The sequence below is a fragment of the Bos indicus genome, chromosome 3, assembly GCF_029378745.1.
Source record: "Bos indicus isolate NIAB-ARS_2022 breed Sahiwal x Tharparkar chromosome 3, NIAB-ARS_B.indTharparkar_mat_pri_1.0, whole genome shotgun sequence".
NCBI lineage: Eukaryota > Metazoa > Chordata > Mammalia > Artiodactyla > Bovidae > Bos > Bos indicus.
The window spans coordinates 34,546,955-34,574,556 of NC_091762.1; the positions used below are offsets into that span (position 1 = coordinate 34,546,955).

Consider the following 27,602-nt stretch of genomic DNA (forward strand, 5'->3'; position numbering starts at 1 on the left):
CAGTCAACAGTGCTGGCGCTGTTTGCAGATTCCATACAGATGTATAGTCCATCGAAGATCCAGTTGAGATCACGTTTGGCTCCTGAGCACAGAAGGGAAGAGACGGAGCCTGGGGCTGAGCTGTGCCCAGCAAGTCCCAAAGCAACATCTGCAATAACTTCAGTTCAGTTCAGTTCAGTTCAAAGTCGCTCAGTCGTGTCTAACTCTTTGTGACCCCATGAATCACAGCACGCCAGGCCTCCCTGTCCATCACCAACTCCTGGAGTTCACCCAAACTCATGTCCATCGAGTCGGTGATGCCATCCAGCCATCTCATCCTCTGTCGTCCCCTTCTCCTCCTGCCCCCAATCCCTCCCAGCATCAGAGCCTTTTCCAATGAATCAACTCTTCACATGAGGTGGCCAAAGTATTGGAGTTTCAGCTTTAGCATCGGTCCTTCCAAAGAACACCCAGGGATGATCTCCTTTAGAATGGACTGGTTGGATCTCCTTGCAATAAATCGGAGTCGGCTGAGGAGAGAGCCCTCTCCAGACCTAGCTATGCTCCAGGCACTGGGCTAAGTCTGAGAAGTACACAGATGGACAAGACTTGAGCTCTGGCCTCAAGGAGCAACCAGTCCAATGTAAGAGACAATTCATTAATATCTGCGTGAGGGTGCAAGAAGTTAGGGAAGGCTTTGTAGAGAGGGTAGCATTTGAACCACCTTGAAGGGGAAGGACATGGAACAACAACTGATTCCAAATAGGAAAAGGAGTACGTCAAGGCTGTATATTGTCACCTTACTTATTTAACTTGAAGGTGATGGCACCCTACTCCAGTACTCTTGCCTGGAAAATCCCGTGGACAGAGGAGCCTGGCGGGCTGCAGTCCATGGGGTCGCTAAGAGTCGGACACGACTGAGCGACTTCACTTTCACTTTTCACTTCAATGCATTGGAGGAGGAAATGGCAACCCACTCCAGTGTTCTTGCCTGGAGAATCCCATGGACAGAGGAGCCTGGTGGGCTGCCATCTATGGGGTCGCACAGAGTCGGACACGACTGAAGCGACTTAGCAGCAGCAGCAGAGTACATCATGAGAAATGCTGGGCTGGAGGAAGCACAAGCCAGAATCAAGATTGCCAGGAGAAATATCAATAACCTCAGATATGCAGATCACACCACCCTTATGGCAGAAAGTGAAGAGGAACTAAAAAGTCTCTTGATGAAAGTGAAAGAGAAGAGTGAAAAAGTTGGCTTAAAGCTCAACATTCAGAAAATGAAGATATTGGCATCCAGTCCCATTACTTCATGGGAAATAGATGGGGAAACGGTGGAAACAGTGGCTGACTTTATTTTTCTGGGCTCCAAAATCACAGCAGATGGTGATTGCAGCCATGAAATTAAAAGATGCTTACTCCTTGGAAGGAAAGTTATGACCAACCTAGACAGCATATTAAAAAGCAGAGACATTACTTTGCCAACAAAGGTCCATCTAGTCAAGGCTATGGTTTTTCCAGTGGTCATGTATGGATGTGAGAGTTGGACTGTGAAGAAAGCTGAGTGCCAAAGAATTGATGCTTTTGAATTGTGGTGTTGGAGAAGACTCTTGAGAGTCCCTTGGACTGCAAGGAGATCCAACCAGTCCATCCTGAAGATCAGTCCTGGGTGTTCCTTGGAAGGACTGATGTTGAAGCTGAAACTCCAATGCTTTGGCCACCTCATGCAAAGAGTTGACTCATTGGAAAAGATCCTGATGCTGGGAAAGATTGAAGGTGAGAGGAGAAGGGGACAACAGAAGATGAGATGGTTGGATGGCATCACCAACTCAAAGGACATGGGTTTGGGTGGACTCCGGGAGTTGGTGATGCACAGGGAGGCCTGGCGTGCTGCGGTTCATGGGGTCACAAAGAGTCAGACACGACTGAGCGATTGAACTGAACTGAGCTGAAGGGGAAGGAAGAGTTCCAGGGACAGGCCAGAGGAAAGGCATGGGGCAGTGGGAACAGCAGGAGCAGATGAGGGTGCATGTCAGTCCTGGGAGAGATGAGCAGTTGCCTGGGGCTAGAGCAAGAGACAAGAAGAGCAGCTGTTGCTGTTGCTGCTGCTGCTAAGTCACTTCAGTTGTGTCCGACTCTGTGTGACCCCATAGACGGCAGCCCACCAGGCTCCCCCGTCCCTGGGATTCTCCAGGCAAGAACACTCAAGTGGGTTGCCATTTCCTTCTCCAACGCATGAAAGTGAAAAGTGAAAGTGAAGTCACTTAGTCGTGTTCGACTCTTCACGACCCCATGGGCTGCAGCCTACCAGGCTCCTTCATCCATGGGATTTTCCAGGCAAGAGTACTGGAGTGGGCAGAGGAGCCTGCTATTTTGAACTGTGGCCACAGTTTGAAGAATCTGGATCTGGCTGAGAAGTCTGGACTTATTTCATAGGTGGAGGGAGCCATCTGAAGTGTTTGGGCGGGGTTGGGGGTGGAGTGGGAGCAGGAGTGTCTGCACCATCTGTCACAGTGGGAAGGCTGTATCTGAAAGAGCGGCTGGGGTCAAGCAGACTGGCAGGAGGTGGCTGTAACAGTCCAAGAGGAGGAGAGTCTGCGCTGCAGCTGAGGAGCAGGCTGCCAAGCAGCCAGATCTGGGCGATGAAGAGAGTGGGACTGTGAGAAGTTGGCTGCTGGAGAAGAGAAGGGAGTGGTCCCGGGCGAGACTTCCAGGTATTTGTTTTCGGTGCCTGACTATCCAGAGGAGGGGGAGGCAGAGGATTGGATAGAGGGTTAGACTCCGGACTTAACAGTTTGTATTGTGGTGGAGATGTGGTAGGTGAGTCAGAGCCAGAGATGTGTGATGGGAGACCACAGATTTGGGATGTACAGCAGGAGAGCACACGCAGAGAGCGCATGCAGGTGAGAGGCAAGAGCCCCACGGACCCAGCCTTTAGGGGCAGCCTTGTCTCCTTATCCAGACCACTTCTCTAGCCCCAGCCCAACTCTCCTCACCTTCTACTCCAACTATTCAGGCCTTCCTCCTACTCCCTTATGCTGTTCCCACTGTATGGAACATTCCACCTTCCTTTTGAGGGGGTGGGTACTAGGAGGTTGATGAGGTCACAGATCCTACAAGTGTCCAGGGCTTATTTTTCTTTGAGGGAAAGGAGCCGACTGGGATCATAATTCGATAGCAAAGCCTGGATGGGAAGTGTGAGCAGGTTGGTGGTTGAGGGGAATGGGTAGGGAGGGGAGGCTCAGGAGAGGCAGGTTGAAGAGAGAGCTGGCTGTAGAAGAGGGGCTCAGGCATTCTGAACAGAGGCCAAATCCGGGGCATAAGTACACAAGCACTGGTTTTGGAGGAGTAGGAAAAAAAAAATTCTTTTTTCCCCTAAGACATGATGGAAGGAAGAGAAGACATTCTAAATGGGAGCTCAATTTTTCCCTTTTTTAGGGTTAAAAAAAGAAAAGACGTCTCCCAGAAGGGTCACACCACCTTATCAGTAATTTACACCTCATTGAAAATAATTTTCCAGACCATTTCTAACAGCAGGTTTGTGCAGGGGAGGGATGCCCTGGTTCTGTTGTGGAGGAGCCCTATCGCTCTCCAAAATGCAGGGTTCACCCGCCAATCAATAACAGCGCAGAAGAGGAACTTCCCCTTTAAAAGAAAACGGGATTTTTCTCAGAATTAGAGGTCGCTGGGACCCCCTACCTCTGCCCGCAGCTCCAGGGACTTAGAGATTGAGAACTGGCAAGGTTGGCTTTCCGTCTCCTTTCCGCAGATGGGGAGCCGCACTTGCTGGGGTTCTGCAACAGGAACCTGCCTGCCGCACCCCCGCCCCCGTTGTGGGGGGGAGGGGGGGGGGGTGAGCTCTTAAAAGGGCAACGTCAGAGGCTGCCGTCTCAGCACCACTAGGACCGCCCCCACTGGACACGCAGGGTAGCGCCCCCTTTTGTGCATATCTGGGAGGAGCTTTGGGGGAACCCCTTGCTGGGAGGTGACTGGAGGAGTGGGCAGGCCCCCTCATCCTGGCACAGGCTCTGACTTGCAGTACATTTCTCTGGGGCCTGTCCCAGCTCTGCCAGACTCACCCTGGGAGTGTAGCCAGGGCCGCCCCAGTCCCCCAGTGGGAGGTATGGGGAGGTGGCGGGGATGGCCGTTCTAAAGACCCTGGGTAAACGGAACCGCTTCAGGAAACGAAAAGCAGGACCCTTCACAAGGAAAGTGTCAGTGCCCAGGAGCAGTTTCTTCACTGACCTTGTTTGGCCGAAAAAGTGACCTTCCCAGCAGACTGAGTTCAAATTGCCTAACACTTTAAATAAAATTTTCTCTCTGGAGGTCTGGCTTCTAGATGTCTTTCTCTTGTTAGAGAGGCCTGGTGGCTCCTCTTTCAACTGAAGCACCCAACCTGCATCTTAGTCCCTGGGTTCCTGGGTGTGGGAACCAAGGGTTGATGAGAGACCCAGAGCTCTGACTCATTCCCCTATGCCTGTGGGGGTTTGCTGAGGTAACCTGGGTAGCTTAGGTTGGAGATGGGGCAGGTCAAGGTGCCAGGGATGAGGGCATCAGCCGTGGGTTGTGGAGGCAACAGTCAGGGTGGAGTCGAGGTTATCTGGGCCCACTCCCAGCCCTCAGCTTGCAGGCTGGCTGGCCTGTCCTAAACAAGACTTACATCAGCCCCATCCCACCGCTCCGGGGAGGGAAGGAGCTTGGTGTTCAGCTCGCTGGAAGAAGGTAAGCCACACCTTTCCCAAGGACTGGGAGTTCCTTGAGAGCAAGGACTGTGTCCCATTCTTTCTGTAACCCTTGCTCCTTACTGCACCTGGCACAGGGCAGCACACGGGTGTGTGTGCCTACGTATGTCTCCTGCTTGTATGTTCTCGACCCCTTGGGGAGGGACCTCAGCCACGGGATCGTCCTTTCCTTCACAATGACTACTTTTCTGTCCTGTGGCTTCAGGAAGAAGAGGGTTGTTTACACTTTCAGCTAACAGAGCATTTGGTTCACACAGCACCTGTTTTCCAGGCCTCCACTCACTAGGCAGGCTCCCACACCAGCCCACACACTGCTCAGCCGCAGGGCAGGTAGGGAAGGCTGGGCAGGGGGTCTAGGCCTCATGGGCAACCAAGTCCAGAAAACTAGTCAGGTAAGAAAGTAGGTCGGCTAGGGGCCAGGGGGTGTGACGCAGGAGCTGGGCCTGGGCCTCCAGAGGCTCAGAGCCCCAGCTTCAGCCCTCCCAGAACGCTTTCAGGGCCACAGGGAAAAGTGGTGCCTCTTGGTGGAAGGTTTCTGGCACCAGCAGCCAGGAAGGTGGGAGTGGGGAGAAGAGGAAGCTACGGTGACCTCTAAGGCTAGGCGGGGGTGTTCAGGGCCACTGGAGCCTCTAACCCCAAAGTACAATGAGGTTTTCAAACAAGCAAGAGCGGTGTGTGGTGGTGACCAAAACCGGTCTTCTGCTCACTGTGTAAACTGCCTTTCTTCAAATCAAAATGTTGAAGCTACAGGAATGTGAATATCTCGTCCTTCCAAGTACATGGGAGCAGCTTGCTCTTTTGTTCTCTTGCCCTGGCTTTGTCCAAGTGGGGGCATGGTTAGAGTAGAGGCAGGCTATGAGCCTGCCTGTGGTAAGAGGGCCATTGCGGTCACCCTTTCAGGTGCCCCAGTCTTGATGGGGTTTCCCAGCAGCAAGATCCACAGTTTCAGCCCAAGCCCCCAGTGGAAAAGCAAGCACATGGCCTCTTTTCTGGGTGCTAAGCAAGCTTCAGCAGGCCCGGGAAAGTTGCTGCTTAGGGACTAGGGAAAATGAAATAAAGCTCCCACGTGGCAGGCCAGAGTCCTGTTCTCATTCTGCCGAAGAAACACAGCAAGCATCAACCCCTGCTGAGGAGTCAGGACTCCTGGCTTCCAGGAGGCCGTTTTCTCATCTCCCCTACCCACCTTGTACTGTCTTCCCTGTGATGGGAGAGATATAATCATGTCCCCACCCTCCTGTCTGGGACTGCCACAGAGATAAAAGAGATCATCTACAGGAGGTACTTTAGGCTCCTAGGGGAGAAGCACTAAACTAACAGAAGGTGTTATTAAAGTGAAGTGTTTGTAGATTGCAGATGAAAGGCAGCAGGTAAATTAAGAGCCTAAACAGCATCCTCCCCAAGGGAAAGGGTGAACTGGCCATTACGCCAATGGTGGAAGCTCCAGAGAAAGGAATACAAGGTCGTTCCCACTAGCCCCATCCTGTGGGCTCTATCGATTCTCTAGAGCTGTAGCAACAAGCTGCCAGGCAGTTAGTCTCCCATTTGGGGATGAGTGGAGAGAGGCACCTGTGAATAAGGCCCTCCCTGTTCCATGTGTGTTGAATCTAAGGGCTTTTTTGAGATTAAATATAGTCTCATCCACTGTGTTGTCTCGCCGCCTCCCTCTCTCTCTGTGAAGCCCTTCCCAGGGAACAGATGTGCTATGCAGCTTTTTATATCAACTCAGGTCTCTAAGCTGGTCCTACCTAACTGCTTTAACAAAGCAGTAGAGCATTTACAAAGGAGGGTCTTGCCCTTGCCCTGCAAGTCTGTGTGTCTAAGACTCAAAGCTTTCACTTTCCCCTTGAGCCTTTACAAAAGCTATTCCTGCCTTCCCCTACCTCCTCAAAGGCTCTCTGCTACATGGACAACCTTATATATAGCAGGACAAGCAGAAGTGAATATGGTTCCAGGGAGAACTGTCAGAGACAGGGTTCAAGCCCTGGGCAGAAGACTGAGGAAGAGTCCTGGCCTCCCTCAGAGATGCTTTATTACATGGTTTCATCAGTCACTGGTGATGTACCCTATGCCCAAATGAGAAAAGAGAACGTCACATTGTATGTGGCAGATGGTTCCCTTTGAGTAATGCAGTCAGGTGGGGTGGGCGATGCATGCGTGCTTGGCTCCCTGCCTTGGGCAGGTTCTGAGATTGCACCTGATGGCAGTGGAAGCCTGGTGGAGGGGACAAAGGAATGTTCAGGCATCGGTGACCTCCATGTTCTGCAGCTGGCTCTCCAGGGCAACATCTCTCGCTGCCCCTTTCTTCTTGCTGCCCTCATGCTGCTTCTTCTGCTTCTTGGAGGGCTCCTGGTCAATGGGCGCAGCCTTCACAAAGGGGATCAGTTCTTGGAGACCTGAAAGGGAAGCGTCAACCAGATAACCTGCCATTCCTCAAGGGTCAAAGCCCAGGGACCTCTGGGGAAAGTTCCACGAGACAACGGTGGGCAACGCTTTTCCTCTGTTCCTTTCTTTGCGCAGCCTGAATTTTAGCTGCATTTAAACAGACTAACACACCTGTACTGGCTACTTTTCAACCGTGCCCCTTGCAGTGCCTGGCACCAGGGGACAAGGCAGAGTTTGGGGGCCTGTGAATCATCAAGAAAACCTGGTGCAGGAGCGGGAAGATGCACAAGAGGAGGAAGGCAGGGAGCCTCACCTGGCGGCATGAATTCCTTCAATTTCTCAGGCACGAGGATGCCCTTCTCTGTCTGGTAGTTCTCCAGGATGGCACAGATGGTGCGGGTTGTGGCACACATGGTGGCATTGAGCATGTGGACAAACTCCACCTGCAAGGAGATGGTCCCCAGATGGAGCAGTTATACCCAAGCCCTTGCTGACCCTCTGAGGGAAGGAACAGACTACCCAATGGCCTCCTTCTTTCAACCCCTTTCAAGCCCCTGACCTGGAAAAGATGAAGGCCTGAAAACTGGGTTTGGAAAGATAAGCCTACAACCCAGACCTTCTTGCACGAGAAGGAAGACCTTGCCTCCACCTGTTCTGTGTAGACAAATGGGGATATCTCTATCTGGAGTTACAGAGAACAAAACCAAGAGGAGAAAAAACTAGAATTATTTTGTAGAACAGAGCTAGATTCAGGTTTCCATCTAGAAGGACTCAGTCCTGATTCAGTGAAAGTCATTTTCAGATTCCCTCTTTGGCCTAGAGTGAGCAGCTCAGGTTTCCCCATGACGCTGGGACATGATGTCCCCCAAAGGCCAAAATAAGGTGGCTCCACTCTGTGCTAAAAGGCCCCACCGCCTGCCTCCTCAGGGACCATCTAACCTTGTCCATCATCTTCTTGGTCTGCCCATATCGGATTCGGAGCCGGCGAGCCTGATAGTCTGTGCAGTTAGAACAGGAGACTAACTCACGGAAGGCCCCCGAGCCTGGAAACCAGGCCTCCAGGTCAAGCTTCTTACTGGCAGCATGATTCAAAGAACCTGTAAGGAAAAACCCCTAGAATTCATGAAGGAGGGATGCTATTTCAGAAGGCTAACCTTTAGCAAGCCCAAAGAGTTCTTTAATTCACATCCTATCCCTAGAAGAAAAATCATGCCCAGATATTCTTATCACCAAAAGCTCCCAAGGGAGAAGAGTGTGATATTTTAATTAACATGGGCAATTAACTGGACTGTGGGCTATTTCTTTGTGGGGCAGCCCCACTGGCCCGGGTGGTGTCTGTGGGATGCAGGAGAGGGAGGCGGATACCTGAGACGATATTCACGATGTGGTAAGGGATCCCCAGAGACTGGTAGAACTCCTCCGCGGTGGCGATCATCTCCTCAAACATCTCCCAGGACTTGTTGTCGTGTGGCGAGGAGTAGACGAACTGCTCTATCTGCAAGGACAGATCCGAGGAGACAGGGATGATGGGGTGGGGTGAATACACTGAACGCTGAGGTGGGAGCTATCCTCGCAACAAAGACCTACTCCTACCCCACTGGGAGTCAGGCGGGGCTGGGGCCCCCGGCGAGCGACAGGGGCTGCACTGGGCTGGCTGGGGCTGCAGCAAGAATGGCTGCCGGAGTCGACAGTGCCCCACAAATGTGCTGGGTACTGTTCTAAGGACTTGCCATGTGATAACTGGTTTCATCCTCACAGTAGCCCAGTGAGGCAGGTACTACTATTATCCTCCTTTTACGGAGGAGGATACAGCACAGAGAGTTTAAGCAGCTAGTTCAAGGTTACACAGCAGTAAGTGGTGGAGTGTGCCTTTGGACTCAGGCCGCCTGGTTCCTGAGTCTGTCTTCCAGCCTCTCCACTATGCGATTCTCAGCCTCTTCCCTACAAACACAGATGGGGGCAACGAGAGAAAAGACTGGAGCTGGGATGGGGCTGAACGACACGGATTTTGTTTCTCCACTAACCACCCTGGAGAGACAGACAGAAGAGTCCCATTCCTTGCCCTGACCTGTCTACTCACCTTCTCAAACTGATGGACTCTAAAGATGCCACGGGTGTCACGCCCATGGGAGCCCACCTCCTGGCGAAAGCAGGTGGACAGGCCGGCATACTTGATTGGCAAGTCCTCTGGCCGAAGCCACTCGTCCCGGTGAAGAGCAGCAATGGGTTGTTCAGAGGTAGCAATCAGATATTTCTCCTCATAGGAGTTATCATCAGACTTTTCACTGCCTTTGCCAATCACCTGTGGGAGCAGGGTAATGTTTACTAGTTAAGACTGAGGGAGGAGAACCTCAGCTCTAGCAAGAAGCCACAAAGAAGATCTGTGTGATGGGAGGATGAATTTTCCTCAATCCCTGCCCGAGAGTGAGCAGGAGATGCTAAAAAGATAAGGGAGTGAACAGGTCAGTCCAAAATGGGGTCCCTACAAGAGATCAAGTAATGCAAAAAGAAGAAAAAATATTCTGATACTATGTTCTTCTCTTGGGTGTAACATGTGACATGTGAAATCTCAGTTCCCCAACCAGGGATCATACCCATGCTCCCCTGCAGTAGAAGCATGGAGCCCTAATCAATGGACCACCAGGGAATTCCCTGTGATACTGTTTTTACTTTACCTAATAAATGAAACACTTATAAATGATGTATAATGGCCAATGACGGCAGGTATGCAATAAAACCTGAGCTGGTAGCAATATGAATTAATCCACTTGACAAATGTTTGTGAGGCATTTAGTAAAAGCCAAATTCTTTTTGCCAGTGCTGGGCAAAAGGAGATAGTCTCTGCTCTCTTGATACTTGTGGGTTAATCTAGGGTTATAATCCTTGAAGAATCACTCTGGTACTTAGCTGAAGAAAGTAATGCAAAAGAGAAAAAAAAGCTATACAGAACAAAGTTCACTGTAACTTACTGATAGCAAAAAAAGGAAGCCCTATAAATACACATTTCCTACTCCAGGGGATCTTTCCAACTCAAGGATTGAACCCTTGTTCCCTGTATTGGCAGGAGGGTTCTTTACCACTGAACCACCAGGGAAGCCCAGAAGGCCCCTAAATATTCAACAGGGGAAGAGTTGGGCAGCCTATATCCATGCCATGTAATATTATGTAACCATTAAGAAGTGATGGTTATGAAGACCATGCAGTTACACTGAAAAACGCTTCTGATACAATGTGAAGTGAAAAGACAATCTATACGGTGTGATTAGAAGTATGAGAAAATATATGTATGAAAAAAGGCACTAAAAGAATATTAAAAATGACAACCGTATGAGGTAATGGGAAAGAAGACAATTTCCCACCACCACTTACAAATTTTGTCATGTGGTATTTAATTAAAATTAAAAAAAAAAAAAAGAGGACAGCAAACTTCTCCTGGGCCAGCGTTTGGAAATCTGGGAAACGACCTTGCTAACTAACAGTGGGGACTTAACCCCGTGTGAGGCTGTTCATAGGCAACATAAAAACAAGGGAGCTTGTGGTCTAATATGGTACAGCCAGTAGCCACATACGGCTATTTAAATTAAAAATTAATTCCTGGGTTTGCATGAACCCCATTTCAAGTGTTCAAGAGCCACTTGTGGCTGGTGGCTCCCACACTGGATAAGACAGAAACAGAGAACATTTCTACTACTACAGAGAGTTCTGTTGGACAGCACTGCTCTAGAGAATTAATGAACTGAGGTTATGAGCTAAGAAGTGCCAGCCCAAATTCCTCTATATGGAGATCTGTGATTCTCCTTGCCTATGGATCCAAGAAGCATCCAGATAACAGACAGAGAATGCAGGGAACACAGGGAGCACCTGCTACGTAATATTTCTCATAATCCTTCATATAAGCTTCTCCCTGGTGTTACCTGCAGGGCATCTACTTCTAAAGTTCTGTCAGTGATCACTCATCCAATCTTGGGGGTTGAGATGGGAGAAAAAAAAAAGAGAGAAAAGATAAAAAGAGGTCCCATCTGATAATACACATGTTCCTCTCATTAAAAGGAAGAAGAAGAGGGCCTGAAGGTTGTATTAATGTTTGGAGAGAGCATTTTGTTTCCCATGGCATCTTGAAAGAAAACATAACTCTGAACTCAACAACAGGACCTAGTGGGAAGAAGGTTCTGAGTAGTAAACTTCTCTCTCTCAATAGATAAATCAGATGAGGCCAGGAGCATTTGTCTAACTACTTCTTACATGGATTTAAGAAGGAAATAGCCAATAGGAACACAGTCCCTCTCCCAGCCCTCCACCCCTGATGGAACGGTGCTGAAGGAGAGGGACAAGTGAGCAGTGACCTCAGTTGTGACGGGTAGCCGTTAGTAGAGACGCCAGAAATTCTGGCACAGATGGGAGCGATGGCGGATGTTAAAGCTGACTGATTCAGAATGACCTTCTGTACCTCAACTCAAATCCTCTGGCTCACCCTGAGATACCTCATGGTTGAGAAAGTGCCATAAACGGGAAGCTACATCCATCCAAAGGAAAGTATATCTCCCCCGTGGAAGCTTCCTGTCTGGGGTCAGGAGTGGGTAGATCAGCAACTTTAGCAAGTTCCTGACGTCCAAGCTTAATAATAATCTATGAGCTTCTTTTCTAAGCTCAAGGTGCTAAAGATCAATTTCAGTGCATCACATAAACCATGTAGGGAAAAAAAAAGTAGGCTTTACATTTGGACTGTCCAAATGGTAGCCCCTAGTCACACGTGGTCATTTACATTAAGATTAAAATTTTACTTCCTCAGTTGCACTAGCCACCAAAGTGCTCAACAGCCGCTATATATAACATTTCTGTCCTCTAAGGAAGTCTTGCTGGAGAGCAGTGCGGTGTCTTCGAAATTAAACTTCTTACCTTAAGGAGATTCTGCTACACTGCCACAGGCTACTCACCTTATAAAGTTCTTCATCAAACTGGCTGAGCTGTGCCACTTCCTGCATGACCTCCTTCCTCATGAAGAAGGGGGTATAAATGGGAGTGTAGCCCCGACTTGCCAAGGTCCGAAGGGCAAACTGGATGAGTGCTTGTTCCAGGAACACCAGGACCCCCTGAGGGAGCAGAGACACAGCACCGAGTGACTGGGTTCTGCCACCATCACATCCATCTGCTAGTGTTTACACCCAGAGGCAACTGGGGGCACACAGGAGGCCGCAAAGACTGCAGATCCACTGACTCTAGAGACTCTTTCTTAACACCAGAGCTCAGCGTATCATCTGAAAAGCATTCCCTCTAAGATACAAATCAAAGGAAAAGGATGATGCACCCAAGGTACATGGGAGAGTTTCCTTGTGCGAAGTCTTAAAACACTGGACTTATTTGTAAATGCGCAACAAACCTATATGGACAGTGTTTTCAAAATGACTTTACCATGTCCTTTTTGGAAGGCTTTCCTGAAGGCATCTTCCCTCTGTCCCAGCTGATCTGGGTTTGCTGCCTCTGCCCATCCATTCCCACAACACCCTGGGCACAGCACTTATGCTCCTTGTCTGACTGTCCAATTACACAGAGCTCCTTAAAGGCAGAGACTGTTCTAATTCAGTCAACAAAACATATATTCATTATGGAGGATCACTTAGTGGCTTTTGTTCCAGGGAATCCTGATAAGCACACTCCTGCTTTAGAAAGAGAATTGCATCTAATTGCCAGTAAGTTTGTGATAGAAAGGCAGATATTTGGCCTCTTTAAGTGTGTTACGTTTTCTGCACTTCTTTTTTGCAGTTCTTTCCTTGTAACCGACCCCACTGGTTATAACCAACCTTTATAACCAACCTCTCACTCTTACCTTCAGGAAGTACCCTCGACTCCCAGCCACCACGGCCCCCTTTTCGCCTTCAAAGCCATCTACCATCACCACCAGGTCCACGTGAGAGTACTTCTTCCTGACTGTACAATCACCCCAAATCCTCTCTACTTTGTTGTCAGCATCCTAAGGAAGCAAGACCAGGACAGAGAGATGCGTGAGCTCTTAAGTCTACAGCCTCCATTTTTCCAAACCCTAATCTCCAAGAACAACCCAGGGCTCTGTGATGTCTCTGCTTAACTCAAACACTAGGTTTTGGCCCTGTGTACAGGGACTAGAGAAGGGAATTCGCTACAGAATTTGCCTTCAACAGAAAAATAATAATTTATAAATTCCTAGAAGCAATTCTAGCCATGGAACTGAAATCATGGTTTTCCAAAAGATCTGTAGTATTCTCTCTTTTTTTTAACCCTTTCAAATGAATCCTGGAAAATCCTATATAGGGAAAACCCTCTCCTGGACAATCCTCATTGCCTGGGGTACAGAGGAGAATGTAGAGTTCTTTTTTTCCAGGCTCTCCTTGGTCCTGGGGCCACATGAGGGCGGGCTCGGGGCTCTGACCTCCAGAGTCTGCCACCCCAGCCCTCAATGAGTTTAATGTTCAGTTCTCCAGGGAATGAATGAAAGAGGCACAGATGGGCCCTGCCACGGCTGGGGTGTCAGGGAACAAAGGCTAGGCTCTGAGCCGCTTTGTGCTGGGGAAGCTCCCACTCAGCAGGAAACTTTTATCATGCAGATTTCCCTTCAACCTGCGGCTTCCCAGCAGGGTGTGGGTGAGGGGTGAGGTTGATTCTGCAGATCCCTCCCACAAGGCGAGCTGCTACCAGGGGCAACAAGCAGTGGATGGGACAGCAGCCTGATTTGGGAGAGGTTTCCGTGCCAGGAGTCTCCACCTACCTGCTGTCTCTGCTATTTCCCAATCAGGCGGGGATCTGACTCTTTCACAGTTCTCAATTGGTGGGCAGGGCAAACACACAAAGAGCCTGCTTTTCTTAGACCGAGAGTGCCAGCTTTCACTGTCCCCCTCCCACCCCGCCCCCTTTCCCAGCGGAGAGGGGTGACACAGGGCAGCCGCTAGCGGTGGCGCTGCCACCTACCTCGTCATCGCTGATGGGCACCGACGGGTGCAGGAGGTTCCCGATCTCCCGAAGGCTCTCAAACCGCTCAGCTTCCAGTTTTATCCGCTCGGCGTCACACTTCAGGATGGCTTCGTCGACGAGGAGGCGGACTTTTTTGATCTGTGAGACTTTCAGGTTCTGTAGGTGAACAAGGCCAAGCCCGCCCCAGGCCACAGTAAGTCAAGGACCAGGTAGGCAACAAATTCTGTTGCCTCAACCCTGTTGCGCTCTAGTGACAACTCCTGTGATAGCATTTTCAAAACTGACACTGGAGGCTTTCAAAGAACTGAGAGTCATCTCACACAGGGATATATATAGTCTTGCCTGACAAATCCACTGGCATTTTCTTTCAGGGTGCCTAAGGCAGAGATGGATAAATTCCAGCCACTCCTCTTATTCCCGTGTATCTCAGGAGTGTTAATACCATAACTCTTTAACAGCTCTTTCCCTTAACTTGTACTTTTTCTTTCTTTAAATTTTATTATTTTTAATTGGAGGATGACTACTTTATATCGCTGTGTTAGTTTCTGCCACACAACAAGGAGCAGCCATGCATTTTCTGAGCGCACCTCTCAGTGTCCTGATTAAACCAACATACTACACATTTAATTGCTCTCTAGAAAAAGCGCAAATTTATTAGAAGCAAGAGAACTTCTCTTTTTTTTTTTTTGAGCGTATTCTTTTTTTTTTTAATTTTATTTTATTTTTAAACTTTACAATATTGTATTAGTTTTGCCAAACATTGAAATGAATCCGCCACAGGTATACCCGTGCCCCCCATCCTGAACCCTCCTCCCTCCTCCCTCCCTATACCCTCCCTCTGGGTCATCCCAGTGCACCAGCCCCAAGCATCCAGTATCCTGCATCGAACCTGGACTGGCGACTCGTTTCATACATGATATTATACATGTTTCAATGCCATTCTCCCAAATCTCCCCACCCTCTCCCTCTCCCACAGAGTCCAAAAGACTGATCTATACATCAGTGTCTCTTTTGCTGTCTCGTACACAGGGTTATTGTTACCATCTTTCTAAATTCCATATATATGCGTTAGTATACTGTATTGGTGTTTTTCTTTCTGGCTTACTTCACTCTGTATAATAGGTTCCAGTTTCATCCACCTCATTAGAACTGATTCAAATGTATTCTTTTTAATGGCTGAGTAATACTCCATTGTGTATAAGAGAACTTCTCTTAAACTTATTTTGTAGTCCTTATTGCAGGGGGCTCAAAGTGTACTCTGATTTCTTGGGGAGACCCTTAGCAGGTAGGGCAGGTCAGGAATAGCACCCCCAAGTGAGCCCTTTAAGTACAGCGACTTTGCTTTTTTGTGTTTGCTCTTGTCACGCTTCTGTGTTGCAGGTTTTGTGTTCAGTGATTAAAAACTTGAAAAGTACTGCTTTAGGCCCAGTGTAGTGAATATATACTGAATTACAATAAATTGAAAAATTCCTGACTCTGTGGAAATGGAGTTATATAGATCAAACATAATTCAGCTCCTGTTTTCTTCTCTTTCTACTCTTTTGTCTTCCTAATCTTGACTTTTCCACTCCACCTGTCTCATCTCTAATACTCAAGTATCAAGATTAACAAGGTAGATGAGGCTAATCCCAGCTGCAGAAATTCAAGAATGCAGCAATGCTGGATGAAGCATAGTGTCAGGACTTGCTCGTCCAGGAACAAAGTTAAGATAAAAGAACACAATCCCAGCCCGGGAAAGGACGATAACTTACAGTTAAAGTGTCTGCAGTGAGGTCATCGAGATTTAATACATCTTCTGGAATGGACTCATCATTTCCCACTGGCTCTTTTTTCTACGGGAAAGGAAAAAAATTAATTAGAACATTTCTGACATAGTTTTATAAATGCACACCACACTAATGCATCATATAAACTAATCACAGAATTCTACATAACCTAGAGTCTCTAAAAGAGGCAACAGATGGGAGAGACATCAGTAAATTAGAAGAAGTCAAGATTTCAAGTCCTCATCCTGCCACTTCCTAGCTTTCTGATCCTGGACAGATGGTTTAACCTATCAGGGTCAGAGTGTTGACAGTATCAGGAACTCGAGAAGAAAATGTCTGACATGGACACAGAGTGTTACGGTCCCAGGATCATGTGAAAATGCTCAGTGTGCTGGTCAGGAGCCAGTGGTGGGCAGATGCCTCTGTATCAATTTGTGAATCCCCGTCTACCTGCAGAGAACAAACCCAGCCCTTAGGCCTGAGGCTCAGGATAAAAATGGATGGGATGATGAAGTATCAGGAAGTCAAAGCAACACGGTTTTTGAGGAAAAAAGCCACAGAATTCAAAACTAAGTTTAGAGCAATCAGTGTGCCTTAGCAAAACGATAAGGGTGTACCCATGACTAGATCTTTTTCCCTTCTGATTTCTCTCCTCACCCTTCTTCACAATATTCTATCAAATCATCATTTTTAAACTTTACCCAGAGCTAAGGAGAAGATAATTCGAAGAGTCAAATTCTTCCTAAATTAAACGGAGATAAAGAATATTATCAAAGCCCATTATAACAAGACCTGTAAGACCTCAGGAAAACACATGTAAAAATAAGTTGAGAAGAATTAGGGTCTGCTTTGTAAGTAAAAACAATATACAGAAATCATGTTTTTCTAAAGATTTAGGCTTCTGTGGTGGCTCAGACAGTAAAGAATACAGGAGACCCAGGTTTGATTCCTGGGTCAGAAATATCCCCTGGAAAAGGGAATGGCAACCCATTCTTGCCTGGAGAATTACATGGACAGAGGAGCCTGATGGGCTATGGTTTGAGTAGGCTCCAGGAGTTGGTGATGGACAGGGAAGCATGGTGTCCATGGGGTCGCAAAGAGTCAGACACAACAGAGCAACTGAACTGAACTGAGCAGTTTTCACTTTTCACTTTCATTAGACATTCCATACACCAAAGTGAGAAGTCAGGATTCAATCAAAACCCAACTCACACCCTTCAGTAATTCAAGAAAAATCATCTTTAAATTTTGAAAAGTCTGACAGTATCAGAATATGAGTCTTGATAAGGACAAGCATAGACCACCAAGGTAGGGAAAAAATGGCCTAAACCTCAAGATGTTCAAGATGTTCCACTTGGTAGCTAAGATAGCTGAGGCCCTCTTGCTCTCTGATAATCCCTCAGGGGAGCAAATTCAAGTTCTGAGTTCAAGTTCTGGCTCTGCAACTAACTTATGGCATGATTTTAGACACGCTCCTGTATTTCCTAAGCCAATACCTATCTTAGGTATTTCCTACCCTTTCAATAGGGCTAACAAATGTACTACCTATACTCTAGGTTTACAGCAAAGATCAAAACCAAAATGAGATGTATGTGAAAGGATTCTGACTGCTTTCAGGTGCTATACAAATTAAAGCACCTCGAGTATTGTTTCAATGGACAGCGAGAGAGAACACTCCTTGTAGGACCAGCAGCTAGGGATCTAAGAATGTTAATGCAAATGAAAATACTCCCATCTTCTTGCTAAGAAAAATACTTGGTTGGCACTATCTGTATATATGCCCCCAAAAACATTCAGGCAGAAGTATATACGAAAATTAACATTAGTTTGGTGTCCCTGACATGCAACTGATTTAGTGTCAAGGGTTTCACCAGAGGAAGAAAACTGTACCATCATCATCCATGTCAATTTCTATAGCCTGTCACACGCTTGAAAGTGTAACAAAACAGTGTTAAAGAGAAGGCTGCAGAATATCATGAAGGATAAGGTGTCGGATTCCCAGGGAATCTTTTTGTTATCATCTTTCTTGGTTCAGGTTCCTAAATTGCATAATTTTTTGGTTTATTTTAGAGGTTTACAACTTAAAAACAGGACAGATTATGGCTTACATTTAACATGTTTTATGAAAAATGATTAAAGAGCTAACGATATTTTTGAAGAAAGATTAAAAATATGAACCGATCTGGTTGCCAAAACAAAGTTGAGCTGAAATTTAACATTCTTCAGGACAGGAAGAATTTTTCTTGGATAAAGGCCAGTAACTACTTGCCAACCATTGCTACTCTCAATTGCTAAATAACTACCATGGTCTAGGCATTGTGCCAGGTTTTCTGTATTAAGAAGTTTTAGTTCTCACAATTGTATTCTAAAGGTTAGTGTTAGAATTGCCATTTCACACACAAGAACACTGAGGCTCAGAAGTTAACGTGCCTGAAGTCACATAAATCAAAATCTAGGATTTGGACTCAGTATCAGTGTGTTCTTTTAATTAAAGAGTATGATGACACTGGGATAAAGACTCTGAAATCTACCACAGGAAAACCTTTCTGGCACTGTAGGTTGAGCTCAAGAAATCACTGGAAGGGATTATTGGTGGAATTCACATTATTAAGAACAGAAGAGACAATGAATGACTTGTGTGGCAAGAATCTTGTTTTACAACAGACTGAATATCTGTGTCCTCCAAAATTCACATGTTGAAACCCAGTCCCTAATGTGACGGTATTTGGAAGTGGGGTCCTTCAGAGGTGATTACATCATGGGATCAGTGCCTTTATGAAAGAGAATCCAGAGAGCTCCATTGCTCCTTCTGCCATGAGGACACGGCAAGAAGACTGTCAATGAACCCGGAAGTGAGCTCTCGCCAATCTGCTGGTGCCTTAATCTTGGATTTCCAGCCCCCAGAACTTTAAGAAATAAATTTCTGTTGTTTATAAGCCATCCAGTCTGTGGAACTCTGCTACAGCAGCCAGAACGGACTAAAACATATTTGCAGACAGCAGATGGAGTCACTGATTCTTGAAAATGCCTCTTAGTTCCCTTCCTGCCTTCCTCCCTTTCTTTTTAAAATAACTTTCCCTCTTTGGTAAGAAATCCAGTAGCACATAGAATTAAACACTAAGCTAGAAATTATGTATTAACTAAGAATAAGATTAAATACCTCTGCTCAAGCTCTCCAGTCACTTACTGGGTTCTCTTACCTTCATTTTCTCTCCAATTGTCTTGCTGCATAGGTTCTTCAGCTTGTTCAAGTTGTCTGCCCGAAATCTGCCTGAAGAATAAAGAACCCAAGAATGTACCAAAGACAGGCACACAATTAACATACCTCATTCGTAATCATGGTTCCTTTGGACTGATCTCAGCCCAAGGCCGAACTGCAGGCAGAACTAAATGATGTGCCTCGTGAAGCTGTGAAATCTGAGAGCTTTAGCCCCAAATGTAGACAGCTTATATTGGTGATTACAATAGGATTCCCCAGCATTTGGTGACCATGAAAAGGCCCTTCTGGGACTAAAATTAAAAAGTATCATAACTTGAATGATACCACTGTAAATAAAGTAACAAATCTGAGAAACCTGAAAATTACTTATGTAACTATAACCTGTTCAATTATCTTAAATTCATTTAAGGAAAACTATGTGGTATGCACCAGGATCTAGAAAAAAGGCAGTCAAGCTTCTATTCCCAAGAACTTGGATGCTACATCTCTATGCCAGAAATGGTTAACTTCCTTTGCTTTGATGCAATGCTCATCTGGCAGCCTTGAGAAGAATTCAATTTCTTACATTTTGTTTTCTTTTGTGCATTAATCAGCCTGCATAGGTACTCTGGCCCACATTAACATCATGGTATTGCAATTCATCAGTCTAACTCTGATTAGCAGAAGTTGGACCTCCTGAATCTAAGTTTTAGCAACAATATGTCCTTTAGCTTTGGACAGGTAAAATGATGACCAGAGATGAGATCATGAACTCCTTATTGCCAAATTCAGACTTAAATTGAAGACAGTAGGGAAAACCACTAGACCATTCAGGTATGACCTAAATCAAACCCCTTATGATTACACAGAGAAAGTGACAAATAGATTCAAGGGATTAGATCTGATAGAGTGCCTGAAGAACTATGGACGGAGGTTTGTGACATTGTATAGGAGGCAATGATCAAGATCATCCCGAAGAAAAAGAAATGCAAAAAAGGCAAAACGGCTGATTGAGACAGCCTTACAAATAGCTGAGATAAGAAGAGAAGTGAAAGGGAAAGGAGAAAAGGAAAGATATATCCATCTGAATGCAGAGTTCCGACAACAGCAAGGAAGAGATAAGAAAGCCTTCCTAAGTGAACAATGCAAAGAAATAGAGGAAAACAACAGAATGGGAAAGACTGGAGATGAAAACTAGAGATATCAAGGGAACATTTCTTGCAAAGATGGGCTCAATAAAGGACAGAAAGGGTATGGACCTAACAGAAGCAGAAGAGATGGAACGAATACACAGAAGAACTATACAAAAAAAGATCTTCATGACCCAGATAATCACGATGGTGTGATCACTCACCTAGAGCCAGATATGTTGGAGTGCAAAGTCAAGTGGGCCTTAGTAGTATACATCACTACGTAGTATAACATAGTATATATCATTATGAACAAAGGGATGGTGATGGAATTCCAGCTGAGCTATTTCAAATCCTAAAAGATGCTGCTGCTAAAGTGCTGCATTCAATATGCCAGCAAATATGGAAAACTTAGCAGTGCCCACAGGACTGGAAAAGATCAGTTTTCATTCCAATCCCAAAGAAGGGCAATACCAAAGAACATTCAAACTATTGCACAATTGTACTCATCTCACATGCTAACAAAGTAAAACTCAAAATTCTCCAAGCCAGGCTGCAACAGTATGTGAACCAAGAGCTCCCAGATGGTCAAGCTGGATTTAGAAAAGGCAGAAGAACTAGAGATCAAATTACCAGCAACTGCTGGATCATCAAAAAAGCAAGAGAGTTCCAGAAAAACATCTACTTCTGCTTTACTGACTACGCCAAAGCCTTTGACTCTGTGAATCACAACAAACTGGAAAATTCTTAAAGAGATGGGAATACCAGACCACCTTATCTGCCTCCTGAGGAACCTGTGTGCAGGTCAAGAAGCCACAGTTAGAACCAGACATGGAACAATGGACTGGTTCCAAATTGGGAAAGAAGTACATCAAGGCTGTATATTGTCATCCTGCTTATCTAACTTATATGCAGAGTATATCATGTGAAACGCCAGGCTGGATGAAGCACAAGCTGGAATCAAGATTGCCAGGAGAAATATCAATAACCTCAGACAGGCAGATGACACCACCCTTATGGCAGAAAGTAAAGAGGAACTAAAGAGCCTCTTGATGAAAGTGAAAGAGGAGAATGAAAAAGCTGGCTTAAAACTCAACATTCAAAAAACAAAGATCATGGTATCTGGTCCTACACTTCATGGCAAATAGATGGGGAAACAATGGAAACAGTGACAGACTATTTTCTTGGGCTTCAAAATCACCTCAGATGGTGACTGCAGCCACGAAGTTAAAAGACACCTGCCCCTTGGAAGAAAAGCTATAATCAACCTAGACAGTATATTAAAAAGCAGAGACATTACTTTGCTGACAAAGGTCCATATAGTCAAAGCTATGGTTTTTCCAGTAGTCGTGTATGGATGTGAAAGCTGGACCATAAACAAGGCTGAATGCTGAAGAATTGATGCTTCTGAACTGTGTTGGAGAAGACTCTTTATAGAGTCCCTTGGACTACAAGAAGATCACACCAGTCAATCCTAAAGGAAATCAATTCTGAATATTCATTAGAAGGACTGATGCTGAAATTGAAGCTCCAACACTTTGGCCACCTGATGCGAAGAGCTGACTCATTAGAAAAGACCTTGATGATGGGAAAGACTGAAGGCGAGAGGAGAAGGGGACGACAGAGGATGCAGTGGTTGAATGGCATCTCTGATTCGATGGACATGAATTTGAGCAAGCTCCGGGAGATGGTGAAGGACAGGGAAGCCTGGTGTGCTGCAGTCCATGGGTTGCAAAGAGTCGGATATGACTGAGTGACTGAACAACAGAGATGAGACAGTACCTAGACATGGCTATTCTTTTAAAGTTGTGCCAAACTTGACCTAAACTAAATTTAAACTTAACTTCAGTACAAACTATATAACTATTTTCTCATCCACTTATTCACACTGATTACAGAGATGGAGAACAGATTAAGGGTTGTCAGGGGTTAGACAGGGCAGGGGAAGGGAATGGAACACAGAGGGATGCTAGCAAAAGGCATCTCTGTGATGATGGAACAGTTGTGTATCTTGAGTGTGTCAGTGGTTATACAGATCTACACATACAATAAATTCACACAGAACTACAGGCACACACAAACAAGTACATGTAAAACTGGTGAAATCTGAATAAGGTCTATGGATGGTAGCAGTGTCAAGTTCCCGGTTTTGATATTGTGTCAGTTACATTAGATGTTAACAATGGGGCAAATGGTGAAGGATTTCTTCAACTATTTTTGTAACTTTCTGTAAATCTATATCTACTTACAGTTTTTTTTTAATGATTTAATCCCACTTATTGGCAAGGCCCTGTGCTAAGTGTTGGGAATATAAAAGAAAACACTGTACGAGATGCTGGGAAATAAAAGGTAAATATGACGATTAAAAAACAGTAACAATGCAGAATGTTTCAATCAATGAATATAGCATGTTCCTTCATTATCTTTAATCTCTCCTAGAAATGTTCTATAGTTTTCAGTGTAGGGATCTTGAATGTCATTAATTAAATATACTTGTAGGTATCAGATGCTTTTTAATTGTTCCCTGTATATATAAACAGCATTATTCATTCTATATATTGTATACAGTGATCTTGCTAAATTTATTTAATATTAGTAGTTCAAGTTTTGCATATACAAGCAAGTCATCCACAAATAAGGACAGATGGCAGTTTTACTTCTATTCCAATCTTTTCTTTCTTTTTCTTGCCTTATTTCATACTGTTCAGAACCTCTAACATGATGTTGATGAACAGTGAGGGCAACAGACATCCTCATCTTGTTTCCCACCTCAGGAGTAAAGTATTCAATACTTCATAATTAAGAATAATGTTAGTTATGGATTTTTGATAAATATCTAGTATCAGATTAAGGAAGTGCCCTTCTTTTCCTACCCAGCTGCATTTTATCATGAGCAATTAGATTTCCACATAAAAAAATGAGCTTTGATCCCTATCTCACATTATATACCAAAATCAATGAGATAAATCTACCTAAATGTGAAATGTAAAGTGATAAAACTTCTAGGAAAAAAAAAAAAAAGGAAAATCTTTTTAGTACTTTGGGATATGGAAAGATTTCCTAAACAGAGCATAAGCAGCACAAATTATAAAAGAAAAAAATCAATAAATTAGACATTATTAAAATCAAGAATTTCTATTCATTAAAAGAAAGTGAACAGACAAGTCATAGATTGGGAGACAATATCTGCATTGTATGTAATCTACAAGATCTTGTATACAGAATAAAGAATTCCTACACAGTAAAGACACTCAAATAAAAACTAGTCAACTGGCTTGAACAGATACCTCCCAAAACAAGCTGTCCAAATGCTAACATGTACTATATGAAAAGGTGCTCAATATTTTTAGTTATCAAGAAAATGTAAATTAAAACCACAAAATACCATTATATATCCACCGGAATGGCTAAAATTCAAAGGACTTCCAGTATCAAGGGCAAGATTGTAGACTGCCTACCCTACGACCTAGCAATTCCATTCCTAGTCTTAAAAGGCTGTATATAAAAAATAACATAAATGCCACAACAGAAATATCGTATATGGATCACATGTCCCAGGTGTGGGCCTGAACAAACTGAGACTGGGGTGAAAGGGAAACACAAAGTTACTCCAGTGTAAGGGCCTGGTTTAAGGCAGTGCAATAGGGTTGAGGAGAAATAACAACTTCAACTGATAATTCCTGCAGTTAGTGGCAGATGATTTCAAGATACATGGAAATTTAGTGACTTTGAAAGTAGTGACTTTGAATTTAGTGACTTTGAAAGCATTTGTCGAGACAAATGCCTATTATATGCTCAAATGTGTCCTCATTATATTACTCTGAAATAAAAGCAGAAATCACAGTTCAAATCCTTGAAGTTAGAAGAGATGTAGTAAACTCCAATATGGTGCTCTGACTCCAAGTCATAGCAGCTTTATATTCTACACAGAGCCCTCGACCTCGGAGGTCTACAGGCAGACATATACGTATAGTTGTAATGGAGGGCCTTATGAAGCTTGCTGTGTCCTCAGTCAGGGAACATGATCTGAGTTCTTCATGTGGCTCTGGGTTGCAACTCCTTGTTGCAGTTAATGATAGAAGAACCCTAATTTCTGATCAGAGGTTCAGATGTAAAAGAATCTTGAAACAAGATCCCTCAACGTCCACCTCAAGCAACCAGAAATGGGAAAAATCATTAACTCCCCTTAGCTATAGAGACTATTGGTTAGGGATGTCAAATAGAAAAGAATCAAATCAATAGATATGTAGAAAATAAACTACGTGAACCACTTTTCATATGGATAAGTGCCCTGAACACAGACTTCAACAAACCTTTGTCAAGTCCTTACTAAGGACCAGGTACAGTGAGGGGTACTGGGATTATGATTATATGTACACATCTGTATATGTATATCTTATATGTATATGCAGGGGCTTCCCAAGTGACACTAGTGGTAAAGAACTTGCCTGCCGATGCGGGAGACACAAGAGACCCCAGTTGGATCCCTGGGTCAGGAAGATCTTCCAGAGAAGGGTGTGGCAACTTACTCCAGGATTCTTGCCTGGAGAATCCCATGGACAGAGGAGCCTGGCGGGCTACAGTTCATGGAGTTCCAAAGGGTCAGACACAACAGAAGCGACTTAGCACACACTTATGTCTACGTACATCCTGGGTACTGACACACAGATGATCAAAACACAACCTTGTCCCTGAAGAATCCATCCCCTCACCACATACCCACTCCTCAGGTACAAGACAGAACTTCCTAAAGACCTGTACATTATACCCAAGAGATTAGGTAACACATTTGAAGTCACTCAGCAACTGGACAATGGCTAGTGGTAGTGTTAGTCGCTCAGTCACGTCCAACTCTTTGTGACCCTATGGACTGTAGCCTGCCAGGGTTCTCTGTCCATGGGATTCTCCAGGCAAGAATACTGGAGTGGGTTGCCATTCCCTTCTCCAGGGATCCAACTTGGGTCTCCTGCATTACAGGCAGATTCTTTACGGTCTGAGCTACAATGGCTAGACTGATATAAAATCTGATACTTCTGACATCTGACTCAGTAAACAGTGTCCAAACTAGTTTGTTCCCCCCTCCCATTTAATTCAATTGCAACTCAAAACTTCACATATGGATTCAGGTGGTGGGATTTCACAGTCAAACAAACCACCAGAATCAGCATAATACCTGAGCTAAACTAATATTCTCCTGGTAACCAATACCCTCATATTATCAACTCTTCCTTCAACTCCTTCCCTACACGGGTGACACTAAAATGTACGAAAATCAACTTTCCTAACAGAAATCCACCATATTTTTGGACAGCGACCGCCTATGCAGTGAGCTGTCATAAACCTGGCTCTCTAGCTAGTTGCAGACCTATTGCATCAGACAGAATAAATCACGTGTTTGACAGTATCCGGCCAATTGGTGACTACTCCGGCTAGTCTAGGCAGATTGATAGGCAGAGGGTTATACGGTTTTATTTAGCATCATGAAGGATGCCCGGTCCAGTGCCAGGTTCTAGCCCAACTCTACCAATGTCTTTTCCGGAAAACTTCCACAAATCACAACTAAACAGCCTCAATAATTACAAGCGTTTCCTTGCTTCACCACACCCCTATGCCCATGTCTGATCTACCAAGGAAGATTATTCTCGGTTCTTAAAGGTTTGCCCACAGTAGAGGGGGAGCCCTTCCCCAAGGCTCCGGGTTCACTGTTTTTAGCCAGGAGCGGCCTCCTCAGTCCCAAAATGCTTCCAATATGGACGGAGTGAACCTACTGCGCTGTAGATATGACTCAGGTTGAAACCTTTGATTCTATCAAGAGAGAAAGAGATCACTATGACCTCGCTGAAGATGAGAAATAGACAGAAGGCGACCAAAGACAAGTGTTCGGAAAGGGGAACTCTCCAAACCTTCCCCCCCGCCCAGGCTTTCCTCTGGCTACCCTTGCAGCCGGAAGACTTTTGACAGCTCTTGATGCGCCTGCGCCACGCTCTTTTCCTAGACTCAGAAGTAGCGATCAGCACTCAGCCCGCCGGGAAGGGAAGCGCACAGCCCCGGCGGAGGGGGAAAGGGGGATAATCTGACTTCCGGATGCCTGATGCGTTTTGAGGGGCACAGAGAGCGCTTCGGAGCCATCGCAACCTGGGAGGGAGTCTTAACGAAGGGTGGAAGTTCAGGAGATCCGAGAGATGAAGTTGGGGATAGGGTCCGGGGATACTCCGCGCGTCCCGGTACTTACATCGTCGCCACTCGCTGTCTGCCTTCACCAGCTGGTCCACCAGTCCCGGGTCCTTGAAGCGCTTCTCCTGCGACTCTCGGATGAGTGCTGGGTCCCCCCCTTTATCCACCCGAAACAAATCCAGATCCAGCACCATCGTTCCTTCTCCCGGGTCAACACTAAGGGAAGTGAGGTTCGTCCCACAGCAGTCAGCCTATGACCGCCGCACTGCACCCGCGCACTGATCCGCCCTTCCTGCGCAGGCGCGGCGGAAGCTTGGGGACGCCCCACCTCTGGACGGGAAGCAGCTGTTTCGGAGGCGGGTCCGCGGATGGGTGGGCGTGGGCTTCCTTGGGTGTGTTTGAGTCCCGCGGGTTTTACCTTCTCCTGTCCTTTCTTTCAATGGCACCCCGCTCGAGTACTCTTGCCGGGAAAATCCCATGGACAGAGGAGCCTGGTTGGCTGCAGTCCATGGGGTCGCGAAGAGTTGGACACGACTGAGCGATTTCACTTTCACTTTTCACTTTCATGTATTGGAGAAGGAAATGGCAACCCACTCCAGTGTTCTTGCCTGGAGAATCCCAGGGACGGGGGAGCCTGGTGGGCTGCCTTCTATGGGGTCGCACAGAGTCGGACACGACTGAAGCGACTTAGCAGCAGCAGCAGAAGTGCTTTCTTTCCAGCCCTGCCTGCTTCTGTAGGGGCTCTAATTGTTCCATGGAACAGAAATGAGTGCCTGTTTCCTCCTCGTATTAAAGGACATATCTAAGACAAGGCCTGTCAGTATAATCACTGGCTTGGAAGCTGGGGCCTCCAGTAGATTCCAGTTTCCACCTTACAAGCTTCTAAGACTTACAAGTCCTAAGACTGGACCCTCTCTCTGAACCTCTACTCTTTTCTCCATCTTGAGTCAAGAGAGTGGCAACATGTTTTAATCCCCAGATCACTTCAATTCAAAATTCCTCCTCTCCTGCATGAGTTAGGATACCTTTCTTAATCTGATTATTGAGTAAACCAAACTGTCTCTTTTGCAACCCTTCAGATCTTGGGGTAGGAGGAGTGGGATTGAAGTCTTTCAGAGAGACACTTGAAGAGACTTTTTCAAGGGGAAAATAGGAGATTTGAAGGCAGTTTAAGATATTGAAGTCATGTCTTGCATTTATGTGAAAATTTCTAGAACAAAGATTTCATCATATTTTAATTTTATAACATTCAGGCCTTTACAGTGAAGTATTCTGGTTGCTGATTGGAGCC

General features: G+C 45.7%; 1 protein-coding gene across 1 annotated transcript; it reads right to left on the bottom strand.

Annotated features, from left to right (window-relative positions):
• Positions 1-6,729: 6,729 nt before the first annotated feature.
• SARS1 (seryl-tRNA synthetase 1) lies at positions 6,730-26,599 on the bottom strand. The gene is made up of 11 exons (XM_019956935.2): positions 26,370-26,599; positions 19,009-19,079; positions 15,794-15,874; positions 14,040-14,198; positions 12,925-13,068; positions 12,035-12,190; positions 9,181-9,402; positions 8,466-8,595; positions 8,040-8,197; positions 7,414-7,543; positions 6,730-7,111 (listed from the first exon to the last, which is right to left on the bottom strand). Exons 1-11 carry the CDS (start codon positions 26,503-26,505, stop codon positions 6,954-6,956), a joined length of 1,545 nt encoding a protein of 514 aa, XP_019812494.1. The 5' UTR covers positions 26,506-26,599; the 3' UTR covers positions 6,730-6,953.
• Between the last annotated feature and the right edge of the window lie 1,003 nt (positions 26,600-27,602).